The sequence below is a fragment of the Octodon degus genome, unplaced genomic scaffold, assembly GCF_000260255.1.
Source record: "Octodon degus isolate 3935 unplaced genomic scaffold, OctDeg1.0 scaffold00015, whole genome shotgun sequence".
Lineage (NCBI taxonomy): Eukaryota > Metazoa > Chordata > Mammalia > Rodentia > Octodontidae > Octodon > Octodon degus.
In genome coordinates this window covers 20,967,821-20,988,577 of record NW_004524591.1, presented here as the reverse complement: position 1 = coordinate 20,988,577, position 20,757 = coordinate 20,967,821, and the positions used below count along the sequence as shown (strand labels likewise).

At 49.6% G+C, this 20,757-nt stretch overlaps 1 protein-coding gene across 4 annotated transcripts in view; it reads right to left on the bottom strand.

Annotated features, from left to right (window-relative positions):
• Positions 1–15,591: 15,591 nt before the first annotated feature.
• Positions 15,592–20,757, bottom strand: part of Adcyap1r1 (ADCYAP receptor type I) — a 49,785-nt gene continuing 44,619 nt past the window's right edge. For all 4 annotated transcript variants that reach the window (XM_023709947.1, XM_023709949.1, XM_023709948.1 and 1 more), the window contains one exon: positions 15,592–20,061. In XM_023709947.1, coding sequence (XP_023565715.1) covers positions 19,873–20,061 — 189 coding nt within the window. In that variant the 3' untranslated portion in view covers positions 15,592–19,872. The remainder of the gene's footprint in view (positions 20,062–20,757) is intronic.

The window sequence follows — 20,757 nt, the reverse complement described above, 5'->3', positions numbered from 1 at the left end:
GCAGAAACATAATTACTATCAACTTCATTTTGGGAGAGGATATTAGTTCACTGTTGTGTTATAGCTTATGCCTGTTATGGTTTACCCACAAGGCCTCATGTGGTCATGAAGGGTGGGCTTTTTAGAGGCAACTGAAGCTAGAGTTTGTGATTGGTTCACTAGTGCTGGGATTGGGGATGTGAGTGCTGCACCCACCCTAGGGCAGTTAGCCTGCATACAGTATAAGGAAGGAAGAAAGGCTTCTTCTCCCCTTTTGCTCCTGTTGCTTTTGATATCCTCTGCTGCCAACACGAGCTGGTGCCCTCTGCCATGTGCCACTCTGCCTCAGAGCCAGCTGAATGTAGACTGAAATCTCTACAAGCTATGAGCTAAATAAAATTCTTTCCTTAACTTGAGGCATCAAGTATTTTATCGCAGCAAAGAGAGAAAAGTAACCAAGATATATTGCTATAAGAAAATTCATGAGTTTGGGTAACTTATAAGAGAAAAGAAGTTCATTACCCTGTAGGTTTTTTGTTAGTACATATGTGTACTACCTAATGTTTACATTCCATGTGGGCAGTTGGTACATGTCCTTGAAACATCCAATTCATTTCTCATCCCTTCCCATTCTCTTCTCTCCCTCCTGCACCACCCATCTCCTCATCCCCCTCTTTTTTCTTTTTGCACATGTGTGTAGTACATAATGCTTACATTCTTTGGGTGGAGTTGGTACAAGTACATAATACATCACAATTCTTTTTTTCATTCCCTCCACTGCTTCCCCCTTTATCTATCCTTTCACACCCATCCCTTTTGAGAAGGATCTATCTCCCTACTTCTATTTTCTGTCTCTTATTTTGCTCTTTACTTAACGCTTTACTCTTCATTGGTAGTTTGTATTTCTCATACTCACAGTTTTGGAGGCTGAGAAACTGAACAGCATGGAACTGGTTCTGGTGAGGGCCCCTGTCTACAAGATAGCATGGCAAGTGTCATGATGGTGGGGATGCTGTCCAAAAGAGTGGGGAGAGGTCAGGCTTGCTTTTGTGTAGCAACCATCTCATGGGCACTAATGGGGGTTCCCTTAGAACTACATTAATCTCTTCTGAAGGCTATGCTCCCAGTGATTCCCCACCAGACTCTCTACCTCTGAAAACTACCACCACTGGGAGCCAAACCTCCAATCCATGAAGACTTGGAGGACAAACTGTATCCAAACTGTAGCAGAGAATAAAATGGTGCATCCATCAAGATGAGCTGGGAGAAAGAAATGTTCTAACACGTCTGTGATTTCAAGCAAAATGGTTCAAATCACTTGGTAGATTCTTGGTTCTAGCAGAGGGAGCAAGAACCTCATAAGCCTCACACAGGCTCTTTACTGTTTCTAGTACAAAGCAGCCTGACTCACTGTTAGCTTCACATTTCATGTGACTGGGGCATGTCTCATGGTCATGCCTAACTTCAAAGACCCTGGATGAATGCCCCCCAATTCTATCCTTCAAAAGAGAATGTACTGAATATACAGAAAGGCTATAATAGCAACTTAGAGTTTTTTGTTTGTTTGTTTTTTAAAGAAATGTTGAATTTCCTACACGTGTTCCTCCTGCACTGGGAAGATTCCATCCCAAGCAGATCAGAAATGGCTGGTTCTAATTCCAGTCTATGTTGCAGTTATCATGGGAGGCTTTGTGGGGTCTGGGGCTTGGATGGTCCAAGAGAAAGCCTTGGCAGATTCAGTGTCTGGTGAAGTTCACCTTTGGTTCATAAACAAATGGCCGTCTTCTCCCTGAGGTGGGAGAGGTAAGGCAGCTTGCTTGCTCTGGCTTCTTCTTAAGGATGCTGTAATGGTTTGTACCTAGATGTCCCTGAAGTCTCCTGTGCTCATGGGTGGATGCTGGGGGTGGGAAGATGGGATGATGGTGTGATGCTTATCAGTACATTAGCCTGCTCATGGGCTTTCAGCTGGAGGCTGAAGGAGCTGGGCCACTGGGCTCTCCCTCCCCCCTTTCTCTGCTGTCTGCCTACCATGCCATAAGCAGTTCTCCTCTGCCACATCCTTCTGCCATGTTGTCTTGCTTTGATCAAAATGACTGTGAGCTGAAACCTGTACAAACTGTGAGCCTTTCCTTCTCCAGTTGAGGGTACTGGGTATTGTCTTCCAACAATAAGGAAATAACTAAGACAGGCACTGACCCCACTCACAGTGGCTTCCCCTTTGTGACCTGACCACCTCCCCAAGGCTCCGCCTCCCAATATTATCACCCTGGGAGGCAGTTTCAATCTATGGATTGGAGAGGGACACACATGTCCTGTCTACTGCATCAGAGAGCTGGAGAATGAAATCTCCAGTGACTACTATGTCCAGGCAGGAGCCAGGCATGGGCGTAGACTTGCACAAGGAATCTGTTTGCCCTCCTCAGCACTCTGGACTCCTATGTGGCCTCCCAAAAGTTCTGGAGATTTCTTCAGTGACACCAGCAGCCTCTGACCTGGGAACAAGCTGGGCAGAGGCACTGTGGCTCAAAAGGACAGGAGCCCAGTGGGATGGAGAAGGGTCTTTGGTGAAGCACTGGGAATCATGCAGGGGCAAGTAGGCATTATAAAAGGCCCTGGGATTTACTGATTTACAAACACCTCCCTAGCTGACTCCTGTGCGATGGAATCTAGTTGTGCCCCCCTGCCATGGGCAGATGAATAAAGAATGCTGCCTAGACTCTAGCATGTAGGCCAAAAGATTTCAGCTACTGAGCCCAGGTTGCTGGAAGACATATTGAGTCAGAGGGCAGTGAAGCCCCAAGATGAGAACCTGAAGAATGGAACTGGCAGCCCTGCAGCACAGGTACACTCTGGGCCCACAGAGAAGCCCATGTGCCCTGCCCTAGGCACAGCTACGTGCTGCCCATGGCAGGGAGGAGGTAGACCCAGCTCCCAGCAGCTTCCGGGGTGCCTGGCCTGTCTCTGTAGCTTCTAGCTCTGAATCTGGAGCTTGGTGAAAAACTCTGATGCTTTTTTTCTATATAATTGGAAATCTTAGAGAGTGTTCAGAAACCTCATATATAAACTTCTGAAGGGAATAGAAGGTGTTTGGTGTCAGTGCCATGGTCTAAAAGGCCTGCGGCAGAAGCGAGTGCAAGGTAAAACTCAATAGAAGTTGACATTGACTGAAACCACAGCTGCTGGAGGTAGAGAGCTCTCACTGTAGAGAGAAATGATAAACTGAGTCCTCTGCTTGCCTTAGGGCGAGGTTTGGAGGTTGTCAGGAGACAGCTGAGGACTCTGATTTGTTGTCCATGTTTTATTTTAAATGATGTGAATCTATCATGTTGTCCACTATTTGTTTTCTGGTTTCTTTCCCTCTCTACTAGATTGTATGAAGACTCCATCCTATTTGCTATGTCCCTAAGGCCCAGAATAGTGTCCTGTTTGCTGAAGGCACTCAGTCCACAGATATTTGTGGGAAGAAGATCTACTTCTTAGCATGCCAGAGTCTAGCCTGCGCTTGACAGTAAGTCTTCCCTGACCCTGAACTTCTGTGTCATCTTTTTGAGGTTCCTTGATGGCTCATGTCTGTGTCTGGGTTCCCAGCAGCAGAGCCTGATGTGGAGATTCTTGATCCAGTCCCTTACAGAAGCAGACGCTGTAAGGGATCAAGGAAAGCAAGGAGGGCGGAGGAGAGTGGAGGAGGGTGGAGGAGGGCTGAGGAGGGCCGAGGGGGGCAGAGGAGGGCACTGGGCTGAGATTTCTGAGTCAAACCAGCCACATCCTGAGCCTTCATGGAGCACTGGTATGCACTGAACTAGACAGAGGCTTTCGCTCCGCAAGGCCAGGAGTGGGGCTGACCCTGCGTCTGCCAGCCGTTGGCTGCAGGGTGCACAGGATGAGACAGGAGGGAAAGTGTGTGGGAGGCCAGACTTGTCCTGCTGCCTGCTGCCTCTCAGGCATCTGTCAGCAACTGTTGGGGAAGGCATCAAGCAGAAGCCAGAGCAGCCCACACATGCGATAGCCAGACTGGAGAAAGAACCAGGTGGACCCTGGCAGCTTCTGCTGGGCCACATCTCCCCATTCGCCTTCTTTCAGCCTGGAGTCCTCCCTCGGTGTCGGCAGATCCTCAAGGCACTGCTTCCAGAACTCCCCAGGACACCAAATGTCACAGAGGTCTGGGACATTTCTATAAAGCACTTCCTCTATGGCATGGCATTTGCATATAACTCATGCCCCTCTGTTAACTGTATTTATATATTTTCTTGTTTGTATATTGACCTTGTATATTTTGCAGTGCTGGGGATCCAGCCGAGGCTTATGCTAAGCTAGTGCTCCATCGCTGCTGGAGCCCCAGCACCCGTGCACTTCAAATCATCTCTAGATTACTTATAATACTTAATACTATGTGAATGTTATGTAATTAGTTATTATACCAATATTAATAATGCAAACACTTTGCATGTTCAGTGCAGATAAAATTTTGACAGAATATTTTTCACCCCGGTTTGACTGAATTCACAGATCCTGGGGCCACAAATACACTAGCCAACTGCATTTATGAACATCCCAAACAATAAGCTTCTTGAGAGAAAAAGAGACTCCTCTCTCTTTAACTTCTCTATTCTCCAATGCATTCCAAGGAGGACCTGCTGTCTGTGTCAGTGAATCTGAGGCCCCAATGATTGGGTGGCTTAGTGTATTCATGTTCACAGTCACGCCAGAAAATTTTTAGACACAAGTTAATCTCTTCAGTCACACCCAGGACAACCTTCTTGTATTTGTGTGGTCTACAGAAAGAAATTTTCTAGGCTGTCACACAGAAATATAAATGTGTGCTTTTGTCAGCACCAAATACAGTTAAACTACTCCAGAAGTCTCTGTAGGCCGCATTTTTACTACAAGCAATTTAAGATGTGTCTCCTCCCGATGCTAATTATAGTAAATATTTTAGCTTGTTCTTGTTCTTCATTATCTCGGTTATGAGTCATTGTGTGGAAACAAGCCTGCCCGGGCTGGGAAGAGCTCGCTCTGCTTTCAGGAGAGAGCGCTCGTGGGCTCATGTCATCCACAAAATGGCCAGCAGATGGCAGTGCAGACCCAGGCACCGATTTTTGCCCGTAAGACTCAAACTGCAACTTGCCGGGAGGGGTCGGCTCTGTCCTCTCCAGGGCTGGCGTCTCACTTGCTTGTCCTGAAGGTTCAGTGACCGGTGTGTCTTAGCCTATTTTAAGTCTTCTGCTGCTGTCATGTAAAGGATAATTGAACAATGAGGCAGGGGCCGCCCAGGCAAAGCACGCGTCCTGCAGTCTTCCCTGTGTGTGGCCATGAGGAGCAGAGACCTTGGTGTCACCAGGACGCCCTGTACACCTGCAAGCGGGCAGACTCCCCAGAACGGAACGTGCTTGCTGGGGAGCCCGGGTAAAGCTGGGGAGAGCGATGGCCTAGAGCAGCTGTGTGGCCCCTTAAACATTCTGGCAGGCACCGTCCTTTCCTCCTGTGCCCTCCACCCAGAGGAAGCGCCTCTCCAGCAGCATTCTTCCTTGGGGGCACTGGGAAATTATGACGTCTTTTCCAGGCTGGATTTGAGGTGTGGGACGGCCGGCTCCTCCCTCCAGCAATAGAGCTGAGGGCTGGACTCTCCCGGAGAAGTCCCATGGCTCCCAGATGACCTAGAGGCATGCTAGTGGGCCCCCACCTCCAGGCCAGTCGTGGTTCTTCCCCCTGGCTGTTCCTTCAGCCTGGCTGTGTGTTCTGGAGCCCTGAGGCAGGCTGGCATGAGGCCTGGATTGAAAGAGAGGACCCCGTGGCTTCTCGATATGCTGGACCTGTCCCTGACAGCCAAAGTAAGAGACACTGAAATGCCAACCATCTTAAACTAACTCCCTGTACTTCCCCCATCAGTTGATTTTGAGATCTGCTACCCCTGGGGAGGCCACAAGACTGCTGTGCCCTCCTGGGAGAAGGCACTCTGGTTCCTTGCAGCAGGGAGACCGGCCCTTCATGCTGTGGAAGGGATGCTAGTTTCTGTCCCAGTCTTCATGAACCCTTGGTAGTGCGCGCTTCAATCCAGATGACCACACCCTCCCCTCTGGAATCCTGTGTGGCTACTGTGTCTCTACAATCCCCTCTCTGCCAATGCTCTGAGTGTCTGTTGTTGCCTAGCTTCACCACCCCTGCCTCAGTTGTCTGTACAGCAGACCAGTGAGAGGCCCTGGGGAGATCAGGAGGTGTCATGGTTTTGATTTGAAGTGTCTCCCAAAACTGGCGTGCTTGATTGCCAGCTGAGGGGCTTTTGGGAGAGTGACTGGGTCACGAGGACTCCGGCTTCATCAAGTGGATTAATCTGCTCATCAGACCACAGTTTGGCAGCATTATGGGAAGCAATGAGAACAGGTGGGCATGGTTGAGCTCCCAACCTGCACCCTTCTGTCCTATATTGTGTCTCATCCTTCTCCACCTCTCCCTCCCTTCCTCCCTTTCTCTCCCTTCCCGGCTGCTTGAAGCCAGCAGCTGTGCTGCCCTATGCCTTTCTGACGTGTTTCAGCCTCACCACAGGCATAAAAGCGTGGGAGCAGCTGGCCATTGGCCCAACCCTATGTACCATGAGCTAAATTACACCTCTCCCCACTTGAGTAAAGCCTGCCGGGCAGCCGCTCTGGGCCATGAGGCATGGACGCTGGCTGGGCACTGCACCTCACTGCTGCAGAGACAGCCCACACCTGGCCCTGAGTCCTGGGAAACTTGAGTTTAACCCAGGTGAGCTCTTGGGAGTCCTCTGCTTCGGTGCTGGGGGTTAGGGGGCCAAGAATGTCTCCTTCAGCCTTACCAGGCTCCGGAAGCCTCTAATCTGCTACTGAAATACTCATATTTGGAATATCAGACATAATTTCACTTCCTGACTGGGGAGCTGAAAGTTGGCTTCTCATGACAGCACTCTTGCTGTCCTCTGCATCTCAGAGGGCACTGAGTGTCAGGACACTGGCCCTGCCCCACGCTGCTCAAGCCAAGAGCCCAACTGCTGCACCCTCTCACCCAAGCAGGGCAGCTCCTATGGGCTCTGACTCCAGACACCCAGCTCCAACCAGTCCTCACTCTGTCCCTTGTTCTGGATCTGCCCTGGAGAACTTCCTTTCATCTGGAACTTCCCTCAGAAATTCAGGGTGACTGACTCTTTTCCTCATTACTGGAGATTGAACCCAGGGTGCTCTACCACTGAGTTACATCTATTTTTCTTTTTACCTAGAGACAGGGCCTCAGTAAACTGCCCAGCTGGCTTGGAACTCACAATTCTGCATCAGCCTCCTGAGTAGCTGAGATTACAGGTGTGTGCCACTGTTCCTGGGCTCATTGTGATTTTGAGCATGCTCTGCTCTCCACCTTAACTCTTCTGTGACTTTGCGAGCACTTGGAAACTATGTCAGAGACCTGCATGAGAGGAATACAGAGTGAGGAGTTTCTTCTAGTGTCTGCCTTTGGGGGCAGGCAGGGAGACGAAGAACCTAAGACCCATCACAATGGGGACTTCAAATTCTATCCATAATGTAATTCGAGGAGTATTTGTTGGTTCTGGAATGGTATGTGAAATTTTATTGTATGTGTGTATATATTTTGGTGAATTTGTTTGTAAAAGTTAAGAATTTGTTTTGTATATCTAGCCCATTCACACAATTCTACAATCAACCCCCAAGAAAGTCCATATGAGATCAGTCTTCAGGCAAAGCCTGATCTAGTACATCACATGACAAAGCCACAGACCCCATTTCTCTCCATTTCTTCCCTCTGTCACCCTTGTCTGGTTTATCTTGGAGCCTGCAACCGTGTCTCAGAACCACTTCAGTTGCTCCTCTCCTAACTGCAAATGATCATGGTTCCTGAAGTCTTAGTCCCATGACACTCTCTAGGGGAAGAGAAAAGCTCTCTCTTACGGGCTGCCTCTGGAAGACAGAAGCTATCTCTTCCAGAACCGTACTATAGCTTCCCCTCAGGGCTTGTGGACTCATCACCTAACCTGTCACTGTACCAGGGAAGTAGGCTGTGTAAGACCCGCTCCTGAGGCTGAGAATGTGGGCAACACCACCCAAACCTTCTGCCTCATCACAGTAGACCAATTGTCTTTAAAAATTGGCATTAGGTTCATTTATTTTTAATTTTATGTATTTAGTACAGGGTCTACAGGGTCTCATAACACAGATCAGACTCTTAATGATCCCCCTGTTTTCAGCCTCCCAAGCACTGAGATTATAGGCGTGCACCACCACACCCAGTCTCACCATCTTAGCATGCCCTGGGGGTGGTGTCAGCACAGCTGGCCGGGGATTGAACCCCTGGCCCCTGTGTCTGCCTAAGGATGCACTTTAATTCACTGGACTATCTGGCTGGCCCTAGACATGAGGACCTTGATGGGAGCAGGCAGTTATGGAGACTGGGATGGCAGTGAAAGATATACATGTTGTTGGTCCACTTCTACAATCTCTTACTGAAAATGTTAAATTCAGCATTTTCACCCAATTCCTGGCTGGTTTCCTTTCTTTTTCTCCACCTGACTGTGAAGGTGAAATGATTCTGGATATTGTTGGTAGTGGTGTTCCCTGAGAGCCCTTCCCCCTTGGCGCTGAATAAAACAATTTACAGGGACAGGTAACAGCCATCAATCTGATGGGTGACTGAAATGCTTCAGAAGGATTTCTTTTTCTACAGCAGGCTGCTTCAAGGGCAGGTCTGGTGGGGTTCTGGAGCTGGGAGTTGAACCACAGTCCCACGCACCTGACTGCATTTGCCCAAACTGTGCTTTAAACACTTGGGCTACCCAAAAAGGCCCCCTGAAATGCTTCAAAGAGAACATGAATCACCTAAGACTGGACCTCAGAGGTTTCTGGTTCTCTGCATTCTAGCTAAGTCCTTTAGAACTGAGAACAGTCTTGCTGTGACGCCAACACACAAACCACAGTCCCAAGCCCCTCATTTGCTTGCATCTCAGAAGTGTGTTCATGAGATTTTTTGGTATTGGAGAAATTTGAAAAAGCAAAGTATTTTTCCCCAGCAAGTAAGGGTGCAGTTTAGCTTTGCCCTAGCTTCTCCATCACATCTCCTCCAATACTGCACAGCTCTGAAGTGGTGATGAGCACTTTCGGGATCCAGCCACCAGGACCTTGTTAGGGACACTTTGAACTTGGGCTCGTGGGAGGTCGCATTATGCAGTGTTCTGTCGCTTCCTTATACAGTTAGAAGATGGCTGTGCTTCCATCGCTCACAGTCAGGAGTGCGACTAATAATGCTCCTGTTATTCATTCAGAATTATGTGGAATGGTAAAGGGCCCAAGATTACATTTTGTCACAGTGAGGAAACATTCCGTAATGCCTAGGCCTGTGACTAGTGCCAGAGTCATGGAGTTGTACCCGTGTGGAGCCTTGTGCCATCCTTCAAGTAGAAAGAAATCTTGCCTGCAACAGGTGGGTAAGATTTTCATCAGAAGACTCTAGTCTCTTTCGTGCTAGGCCCAAACTATCAATAATGGAACTCAGTTCAACTTAATCACATAACTTAATTATATTTTTAGTATCTGTGCAGAAATTGTATAAAAAATTGTTTCCCAATAAAGAGGTGATCAAAGAATATGCAGCCAAAAAATGATGGAAAAAAATATCATGGAGTAATTGATAAAATAGCATATTCTTTTTGTGGATATTTATAATGCTATTTTCTCTTTAAAATTACTCATTATATATCTAGTTTCGAACTTAAAATGTTGCACGTTTGTGGCAAAGAGGATTTTCCAGATTATGTGAGTTTCGAGTGCCCATAAGCCCTGGCTCTGCTCGGGCTCCTGGCGCAAGCGGCACAGATGGTGCGCAGGTACGCTGTCCTGGAACTGTCTGTGGTGCTGGATCCAAAGCTCGCGGGCTCTCTCCATGGTGCTTACCGCATGGCCTTTGCGCGTGCCAACACACTGTGCTGAGGTGGAGCGTCGCTTTATCAGCAGAGGCCACGGCTAACGTCACAGGCATGGGTGCTGCTTTCCCATTGACAAGCGTGGATGACAGCACAAGTGGCTCGCGAGTATCAGGAAGGCCCAGAAGACAAGGGCAGCAAGAGTGCCAGCTCAAGGAAACACTGGCCACCAAGTCCTGCCTGGGTCTAGAACAGGGACAGAGAAGTGAGGGGAGCTTGGATGAAGCAGGGGGAATAGCTAAAGTGACATAAAAAGGTGGCCCTTAAGAAGCCTGAGGACCAGAATAAAGAACTTTCTTACTGAGATGGAGAAGAGGAACTCGTTATAGCGGAGACATCCTCTCAAATCCCCACTCCCTGGCAGCTCTATGGGTAAGCATAAATATGCAGTGTGGGGGCCTGGGAGATGGCTCAGTAGAATAGGCACTTCTCTGGCAAGGGCAAGGGTCTGAGTTCAATACCTGGTTTCGCCAAAAAAAAATGAAATAAAATAAAACATGCAATGTGGCTCTGTACAGAAGTCCTGGTTTCTATGCATGGGAATGACAATGGGGCACTGGTTAGCTTTTTATTTTATTTTTAAACAAGCACCAAGTTCCTTTGGGTTAGTTTTACAGTAAGAACAACTTACTGGGTCCAGTATCCAGCCACCAGCAAGAGTTAAAGAATTCTATTCAGCTTCATCCCTGAGATCAGGGCCCCTGAGAATTTTGATGCTGCTGGGAGCCTCGTGGTTCAGGCAGGCAGTGGGATCTCATAAGTTACAAGAAATGTGGGAAAGGGTCTTTCCAGGGCTGGAGTGCAAAGCCCAGGAAAGGCTTTGAATCAGTGTGTATGGACATTTTTTAGTTAAAAATACTTACTTTAAAAAATAGAGTGACATAAAATATAAAATGACTGCAAGTGAGAGGGTTTACCTCCTCTTGCTCCAAATATTTATCATCAGCTCAGCACTCCCACGTCTTCAAATCAATAGTCCAAGTAAACACAGTGCACCAGCTCAATCAGTGGAGAAAGCCGCTTGCCCTTTCATGTGGAGTGTGTGTTTCCCCAAGGAATACAGAAGACATGTAGAAACCCTGACTCTAAGTATCCATCAATGAAGCCTACTTGAAAGTAGTGTCTTTGCATATGTAATTAATTGAGTCCATAATGGCTTAGAGTGGGTCCTAAATGAAATGCAACTGGTTTCCTTACAAAGAGGAGTAACAGATAACAACAGAACGCCCAGAAAAAAGTTACATAAAGCCAGAAGATTGCAGTACTGCATCTGTAAGCTAAAGAATGCCAAAGCAGCCAGCAGGACTGGAAACTAAATGAGGAGCATGGGACATTCTTCTCTGGGAAAAAAAAAAAAAACATGGCTCTGGAACTCTTCTTGTTAGAGTACTGGCCTCTGGAGTTGTGAGGTAGACTTCGCTTGCCTTAAGCTACCTGCTTGTGGTAATTTGCTCTGGAAACTGACACACAGAATGCATTAGTTTGCATGGTGCTGGCTTCCACGATGTAGTCCAAAGGCACATACCCTCATGCCAGGGAAGGGCGCGGGCGCTCACGGATGGAGGCCAGGGCATTCACTCCTGGTGTCTCTTATACCTGGAATCTCTTGCCTCAAGTATTTGCTGAGACCCACGGAGATGGTTGGGGGTGGGGTTAGAGGGCCAGGAGGTTGAAGCGCTCAGGTGCCTGCCTCGTGGGCCTTCCTGACCTGCCCTACCTAAAACAGCTCCCTGCCCCGGCACTCTCTACTAAGTGCTTTACTCTCCTCATGACACGCTCCTCAATTAATTTGAATTTACATATTTCCTTCCTTCCCTTCCCTCCCCCTCCCTTCCCTTCCTCTCCTTTCCCTTTCCCTTCCTTTCCCCTCCCCTCCGCTGCCCTCCCTTCCTTTCCCTTATTGTCTGCTCTGCCCAGTGGAATCTTCATAGGCCACAGGAGCAGGAGCTCTCTGCGATGCTCACCAGGCCTAAGAGCAGCTCCCACCACACAGTAGTCACTGGAGAGTGCTTGCTAAATGAGCGGTGCTTGCCCAGTAAGCCACCATTGAAAAAAGAAATGAAAGCCATATACCCGATTGTCAGTGTGCTCCTATCTTTTGATTGACATTTCTAAAGCTGTTCTTTATAGAAATCAGGGAAGAACTATAGCGAACACACACAATCTCCACATGACTGTGTGTAGACAAGCTGGGCAATGAGGTTCCCACATTGGATTTAGATCTTGTGAGACTATCGGGGGCAGGGGTCGGCTCTGTGCTCACATTTGAACCACTGTGTGTGTGTGTGTGTGTGTGTGTGTGTGTGTGTGTGTGTGTGTTGTCCACCAGGAAAGCCAGGGAGCACCAGAAGCTTCTAAACCAAAGTCACTTGAGGGTAACTAACAACCATGAATTACCCTCATCTCTCCCTCAGAATAACTTACCTCCAACAATTCTCCCAAATTGTAAAGGGATCATTTAATGTAGAGGTCTCCAGGGCATATAATCCACTCAGGAAATGTAGCCATGAGAGGGAGCCCAAGAGCAAACCAGAATGACACTGGACTCCACTGGATGAGAATAATCAGTCCCCAAGTCCTAATCAAGGCCCATGCCAGAATCACCCTATGGGCCAAGCTGGAGACAGCAAGCCCTAGTTTGGTTCCTATACTGTGGGACACTATGGGCACTCAGCTGTTTTCAAAGATATGGGATGAGCTCAGTGGCACCGTGTGATAGCTTACAGGCCAGGAGATTGGAGATAATGACAGAAACTACCATTTGCCAGCCAAAACTTCATCCTGCACATGCTATTGCCTGCCTACTGACCAATGAGATTTCAGTAAGTTTAAGCCTTTTTACAATGACCTGAGGCTTCTTCCCTTTTGCTCAGACACTAAGGGCATCCAAAGTTCCAGGAGCCTTCTTGACCATGAGTGAACTTAGGACTGGGACTCACATGCTAAGGATGGAGGAACAGAAATATAAAAGTCTGCATCCCCAGAGCGGCCACAAAGCACAGTGACAGCTCTGTGCTGCCTGACTCGGGCGTTCATATGAGAAGAGTAAACTGACTTCCGTACGGCACTTTTGGGTGGAGGAGGTTTGTTGCTACCTCCCGCTGACCTTGATTCCAGTTGATTCCGAGATGGTTCATAGAGTCAGAAAGTCAAGATGGCTTGGATTCTTGAACAAAAAGATCAAAGAAGTCACTTTAATTGGGAATACACACTGACAGACCAATGTTCTCCTGGACCTTTCTGCTTTCTAATCCTAAAGTGACCTGGAGGCAAGGTAAACTAAAGCTCACACTGCCGATGTCTGCGTCTGTTGTCCACTTCCTAGGGAGAGTACCACTTTGCAGGTCCAAAGCTCATGACCAAGGGCTGGGATGCCCAGCCACTGGACTCAGGGAGGACCTCCAGAGTACCGGTTCTTAAAACGGTGTCTCCATCAACAGCAGCAGCAGCAGCAGCAGCCTCTGGTGACTTTAGACTTGAAAATTAAGAAGTTCTGCCTTGAACCTACTGGATCAGAAATGCTGGCACTGAGTTCAGCAGTCTTGTCTTCATTCTCTGAGGTGCTAAAGATGGAGACCGGAGCCCCACACAGGTGAGGCAAGTGCTCTTACCACGAACCCACATCCCCAGTCCACAATCTATATTTTAAGCACCACCCAGGTGGTTCTGAGACAGCTAAAGCTTGAGTCAATGGATTCCCAAGGATTATATACACCTACCGTAATCACTACCATTACCCAGGGTGGATACCATTATTACCTAGGAAGAATCAGAGCTTAAGGCATTCATTAAAGGGGCTTTAGAGAAAAGAGAAAAGTAACTCCAGATGGGGAATCAGGTATAAAAACCAGAATTTACTAGTTTATTTTCGTTTGCACTGACTGGTTTATCTTCTCAGCTGCCAGGGAATCCACATGTCGTATGGATGTAAAGCCCTCCACCTTACTTCTGGGTCTCTGCCTCTGCTTCTTGAATGTGACATCTTTCTAAGAATGAAAAATATGGAACCACAGTTCACAGGGGCACATCCATGAGATTACCATTCATCTGAACACAACAGATGTCTTCTCTAGGAGCAGTCAGTAGAGTCTGAGACACAAGAAGATTGATTCTGAGGGTCACTGAAGGATAGCGTCCATTTGGAAACATCTCAAAGAATCTGCTAACAGAGTCATGTGACAGAGCCTGTGAATCCCTGGAGGAAAAACAGGTGCAGCAGTAAAGAGTAAAACCTCCCAGCTCTGCAGCTGGGGAAATCCCCACTATCACCTGGGATCCCTGCTGAGTGGCCTGTCTGGCCCATCCAGGGGCAGAGGTCACAGCGGCCAGCTGGGTTAGGGTTCGTGCTTCCATTGACTTCACTTCTTGAGTTCTGAGTGGCCCACCTGATCACATGGAGGGCGCTCTCTCCCCATGTGCAGCAGACCTCAGCACTGTGGTGGTGGACACAGCCGATTCCTAGGACTTCTTAGTACTACTGAAATGCTTACAGAACCTCCAGACTTGGGAACCCCACCTCCCTAAAGGTAGAACCCCAGGAAACTCCAATTTCCAGTCTCTGCTGCAGGTAGAGCCATCACTATGATATCATGTGAGACTTGACTCAGAAGTGAGCAACTGGAAGATGGCACTGCATGTGGGATATGATGTGTTGGTGAGGATAGAAGCAAAATTTCCTGCTTCAGACACGGTGGTAAATGTGACATGTAGGGCCTGGCAAAAAACATACTGCTAGGCTGCTGTCAGCAATGGTGGCAGCCTTTTCGCCACCCGTTTTGTGGCAAACATATGGCTTCATATATCTTTCCTGGCTCCTCCAGCTTTCCAAGGATTCTCTGGGCTGCCTAACATGCTTCCTGAAAACTCCTTTTCTGATTTATCAGCCAAAAGCATCTCCTGTGGCTAGAAACTAAAATCTGACTGTACCCGGATGCTGTGACACATGCCTGTAACCTCAGTGCTGTGGAAGGCTCAACAAGAGGACAAAAGTTCAAGCCCAGGTGGGTGACTGAGCAACAACAAGACCTTGCCTCAAAGTAAAAATTTAAAAGGGGTGAGGATGTAGTGCAGTCTGAAGATGCTGGGTTCGATTTCCAGTGTCACACACTCGAAAATGTATGACTGGCATACAGTGGGCACTAGTGTGATGACCACCAGGACCCAGGGGAGTGAGAATCCCCTGGACTAAAGATCTGATTTTGAGAGCTCTGCCTTTCCAACAGGGACTCTGGCAGTCAGGGATGCACCTGTGGCTACCGGGAACAACATGAGCCCTGAAAGTGGGCTCTCAGGGCATGTGGTGCCACTCCCCTAGAGCAACATGAAAATCATGATGCATTACAGACTACAGGATGGACTGTAGGAAGAGCTGCTCCATTTCCAGCTACTCAAGACCTCCAAGTGTTTCTGACCCCATTCAAGGTGCATAAAGATCCTTCAGAAGCCAAGATTTTTTCCTCTGCTTTTCCAAGTCCTTCTTCAGCCCATTTGAACTCATTCTAATACATATCCCTTGGAATTCAAAAGACCCCAAACCCTTTCAAATGAGGCTACTCTGGAATGATCAGACTTGGGGGGCAGACCCCATTTCTTCTGCCTCTGCTCCTCCCCTGCCCTCCACTTTCACCAGTTTGCAGCCACCAAGAAAAATGATAAGACATTTATTGAGTCATCTACAGCGATTTGACATTCTGAAAATCCTGGACAAGGTGGTGAGCATAGCGTTAGTGGTGGCAGCAGGGGAAGTAATGGGGGGGGGGTATCTTTATGTTGGGAGATGAAGCCCAGGTGGCCCAGCTGCCACAAATGAGCTTGGAGCCACATCTGGATGCCAGGGGCTGCACCAACCACTCCAGCCTGACACAGCAAAGCCACGGACGACAGACACAGAAGACACACATGGTCAAGAGCAGACACATCCGGGACCTGGAGTTTGGGAAAGGAGCGGAAATGGGCATGCAGCCCATCTGAGGACTGTGCCAAGTCCTTGCAGGATTCCCAGGAGGGTGGCATGGCAATGCTCAGAGCACCCACGTGAAGTTCTCTCCATCTTGATCTTGAAAGCACACTGATGGAGACAGAGCTGAAGCTCTGTCCCCCGGAGCCCTCTGGCCAGTCCCTTACCCCCAGTGCTGGTGGATTTATAAGTGGAGTAACGGTTTATCCATAAGGGCTCAAAGCAGTAGGCAAATAGCAAACAGCACAGATTCCTTTCCAGGGGCCTTTGCCCAGGAATGAGCGCACATCTGTTCCCAAAGTTTGGTCATGAACTCCTGTTGGCATCATGTTGGTCTGCAGGACAGATGAAGCAATCATATTGTCCCTATTTCTCAGGTTGGGAGGCAGATGTCAGCAGAGGGTGAGCCTCAAGTCACAGAGGAGGTGGCAAAGCCCAGGCTAGAGAACAGGATTTCCCACACCATGCTGACTCCATTACTTCTCCTGCAGTCTGGAGTCCTGACAACTTTCCATGGCTGGGATCTGTCTTCTGCACTAGAAGTGCTAATCCTACAGATGCTGACCATCACATGCCTCCCTCTGGTCCTGTGAGGGGCTGTGCACCTACAAGTGGAGACATTTCCTCACCCAGAATCAGGCTGCGCTCTCCTGTGTTTCCTTATCAGCCCCAGGAGGAGGTCTGGCCTGAAGGTGTCTGCATTGTTCCCAGCTCCAGTACTTTGGGAATCTCCCCAGGGGTATGGGGCACAAGTGCAGAACAAGTGGCGGCAAAGCCAGGACAAGTCCAGGTCCCTGGCTCTGCTTGGGTTCCTCCATCCAGTTTCCAAGTTCCTTGGGCTCAAGTGGGAGTTGATGGTGACAAAGGACTCATTGCTTTCTCTCTGGAGTGGCCCTGAAGGAGGGGAGGGCACTCAAAGAATTAACAAGAGAGGCTCTTCCAGCCTTTCATTACAGAAGAGAGGGGCACACCAAGAGGCTGAGGCTTTGGTGAGTGACAGCAGACACCAGTGAAATTCCAGCTTTGGGCCCAGTGTGAGCTCCCTTATTCTAGTGCCCAGGAGCCCAGTTCAGAGGTCATGGGGCTAGAGAAGGCATTACAGCTGGCCACTGGGCATGTTGGGAGGCTCACCCCACTGCCCACGGAGAATACAGTCTGACCTCAAGTCTGGAATCATGAGGCTCAATATTGGGGCCATAGAGGGCTGAATATCCTAAGTTCCACTCTCCCGCCATCCATTGGCTCCCCAGAAGCCTCAGCTTCCATGACACACAACCCCACTTCTCTCAGGATGAGAGACCCTCTCCACACACAGCCTGCCAGGCCTACAGCTAGGCAGTCCTGACAGGGAACTACACCTCATCATCCCAAGGAGAGCTCAGTCTCCTGTGGGGGTGGCGTTCCTCCTTCAGGGTTGCATAGAACAAATGCCTATGGGCCTGGGGTCCTGGAATCTATTCCTCTCAGCATTAGCTTTATCAAGTGCTTCAAGTCCTCTTCACACACCAGTTTCTTACTCTTTCTTGGTCAAAGCAATTACTGCCATCTTTCCTGGGGCTCCTTCCCAGTGGGTGGCTGGTGTTTAGACAGAGAATTCTAGGGATGCACTAGGCTATATACAATTCATCTAGTCTTATTGCCCACTGTACAGGTTTGCAAACAGGGTCAGAGAAGGAAAGGTTTTTGCCCATCCTCGTGTTGTTCCCCTACAGCACTGTGGCCCTGAAATTGAGGGTCTCCTAGCACACTCAGAGTGCCTCACATACATCGGCTCATAAAACTGGCAAAGAGCATTCAGATACAAAAATAACCACCAGGAATCTGAACCGCTAGGAAGACTCAGGTCCAGGGCTCAGGAAACAGTTCAGGATGTGGGGCTCAGGGCAGATTCTGGTTTTGCTGCTTTGAAATAATATATCTATAGGGTCACAGTTTCTTCATCCACAGTGAAGCAGACTAATGGTAGGGTGATGGCAAACGAATGGGGTCCACAGCCTTGGGACTCCCTGGATCTAGGATACTGGTCATGGTGCTTGCCCCAGTCGGGCAGAGAGCAAAGAGTCACCACATCATGCCCAAAGCACCTATTCAAGCGTCCATGGCCTGAGCCTTCCCTCCAGGATGTCAGCTACTACTGTGGTGTCCAAACAGAGGAGAAAGGAGTTTGGTTTCTAAGAAAGGGAGAATGAACAGCATTCCTCACCTCACCTGCACACGCATATTCACTAAAACCTTAGACGATGCACACCGGAGCATGCTCCTATTTCCTGCCTTAGTTCTGGAGAGAAAGACTGCTGAGCTGCAGAGCCTGGAGAAGAGAGGCCACCTCACTTCACACACAGCATGTCCAGAGTCACAGTACTCTAAACCTGACCGAGGCAGACTCTAGGTCTCTGAATCCTAGGCAACAGCTCCTTCCAAGAAGCATCTCAAGGGCAAGGCTATCAGCAGATACTGGCGTACATAGGACAGGGGAGGGGATGAGGTCAGGTGCACAATGGAGAGGCCATTGCACACTTGTCACCAAAGTCACTATGTGTGCCTGGAAAGGAGCAGGGGGTGTTTTCTCCCTCTGTCTTTACCAAAGATGTATGGGCTTTCTTCACTGCTGAGGACACAGGACTCATCTCAGATCAGAGACAGGAGCCCTTTCTGCTCGCTCTGCAGGCCTCTCCCAAAAGGCCACTGTACATCCCGAGGGCTCCTTCCTCTTCATGAAACTGAGCAGAGCAAAGCCACCCTTCACCAAACTCCTCAAGCACTCACAACAGGATCATGAAGCAAGTCCTCAAACACAGACACAAACAAGACCCAGAACTTATGGAATGAGCTGGGGCCATAATCACAGTATTCTAAACTGCCTGACGCTTAGGCCATGGCTGTACACCCTGCAGCCGGGAGTCAGGACAGGCTTTGGGGAGTGGCCACCATGCCCATCAGTAGCCTCTGCTAATGAACATGGTGGCTGTGTCATTCCCTCAGGACATTCTAGCAGCCTGAGGGGATTCAATACCCAGGACACCCCAAGAAGTCTTTGCAGAGGTCTCTATGAAAGTTCAGAAGCTGAGTCCAGGCCTGAAGATCTGGCATCCGGGGCTCACTATCCATGAAGGTGGAGGGTGGGTGAAGCCCGAGCCTGGGACTTGGGCACCTGGAGGTGCAAGGTGCTTCAGGACTCACTGACCTCACAGGAAGGCAGCTGGTTCATTCTTATCATGGCTTTGACTTGAGGGGAAATGGGGGCGGGACTTAGAGACCCTCTCCACGGTAGGGATCACTGGGGAGCAGCCTCTCTGGGGCCTCACTGGGGACAGGAGGGGTGGAAGGGTAGCTACCAGATGAACCGTGCCCATCTTGAGTCAGGGGTAGAACATCTGAGACGGTGAGGGTCTTCTTCCATGGGTCTCCTAACTCTTCCATCTCCTTCCCACATTTCTGGCTCTCAGTTCTTCTTGGATCAAATGAAAAGCACCAGAACTTTCCCTGACCTCAGTCCCCACCCTACAACTGAAGTCTTAGACAGAAAAAGCCCTGGGGCTGTCCCATTGCCTGGCACCAGGAGCTAGGCCCCTGGACACTGATGCTGGCCAGGTTTGAGAAGGGCCCACATCCAAAGTTAGACATGAGGGGGCTGTCAGGGCAGGCCCTATCCAACTTCTCTCTAGCCTCAGCTCACAAGGCCTGGTGCCTGGGGCAGGCCATCACTGGGGCTGGCCAGGCAGTGGGGTGGAGCTGGGGTCTGGCTGGGGCGAGAGAAGCAAGGAGGGGACAGGCTTCCAAATTTGAGGGCTATTTACATTGTCAAATCAGGGACCATGGTGGGTGGGGCCGGTACCGAATGAGAGGGACAGTAAGCAGATTGTGCCTTGCCTCCTTCTCCCCCTTGGGGAGGAGTCAAGCTCCAGCCAGGGCCTGCCCAAGAGGAGGGAAGAGGCTCAAACATGCGCTGCAGACACCCGCCTGCAGCCCCAGCCTGTGAGGCAGGAGAGGACCAAAGCGGGTCTCAGGTGGCCAGATTGTCAGCTGGAAGGGTGGACATGCGAAGCTGGGAGCTGCTTTTGCTCAGGATGGAGAGCTGGGTGCCCCCATTCACCCCACTACTAGCCAGGGATGGGTGCCGGTGCTTGAAGTCCATGGTGAAGTAGCGGTTCACCTTCCAGCTCCGCCATTTCCGCTTGATCTCTGCCTGCACCTGCAGGGAACAGCTAGGCTGTGACCTCTGGGTGGATACCCCCTCCAATTATCAGCCCAACACAGCCCGAGGCCTTCCCGCTGCCTTGCCATTCCCCTTCCACACCTCCCTCCTCCCCAGCTGCCCTTTGGACAAGGTCTGTGGACAGGTGGCTCCCTGTTGTCTGTGCGCCACTCCGATGCTCCTCCGAGGCATCCCACTGGGATCCTCAACAAGCAGCTCCTCAGGGTGCCAGTGAGGACTCTTCCTCTCCCTGACCGCTAACAAACTGCACATAGAATCACCTGGGGTGGTTTAAACATTCCAGATGACCAGAACACACAAACAATTACATCCATGTATCTGAGTAAGACCCAGATGTCCACAGATAAAGCTTTCTATGTGATGCTAGTGTGTATCAGAGTTGAGATCCATGAGATAACTCTTCTCTGGGCAAATGCATCACCGTGTGGCTCTTAGCTTGGTAAGCGGGGGCCATACTGCGTGAATCTCAGTCCCCATCTGCTCCACAGCCAACCAGCCTGTGCAGTGCCCGACAGTACCTCTGGGAACGGTGCCCCAAGTGCTCTCTGCTTCTAGCTCCCACCTCCACTGCAGACTCTTGACGAGCTCCACCTACTCCCACCTCTCAGCTCACCCCGTGCCTCAGCCAGGGCCCTCTCTGCCTCTCACCATCTGCTCTACAACAATCCCAGT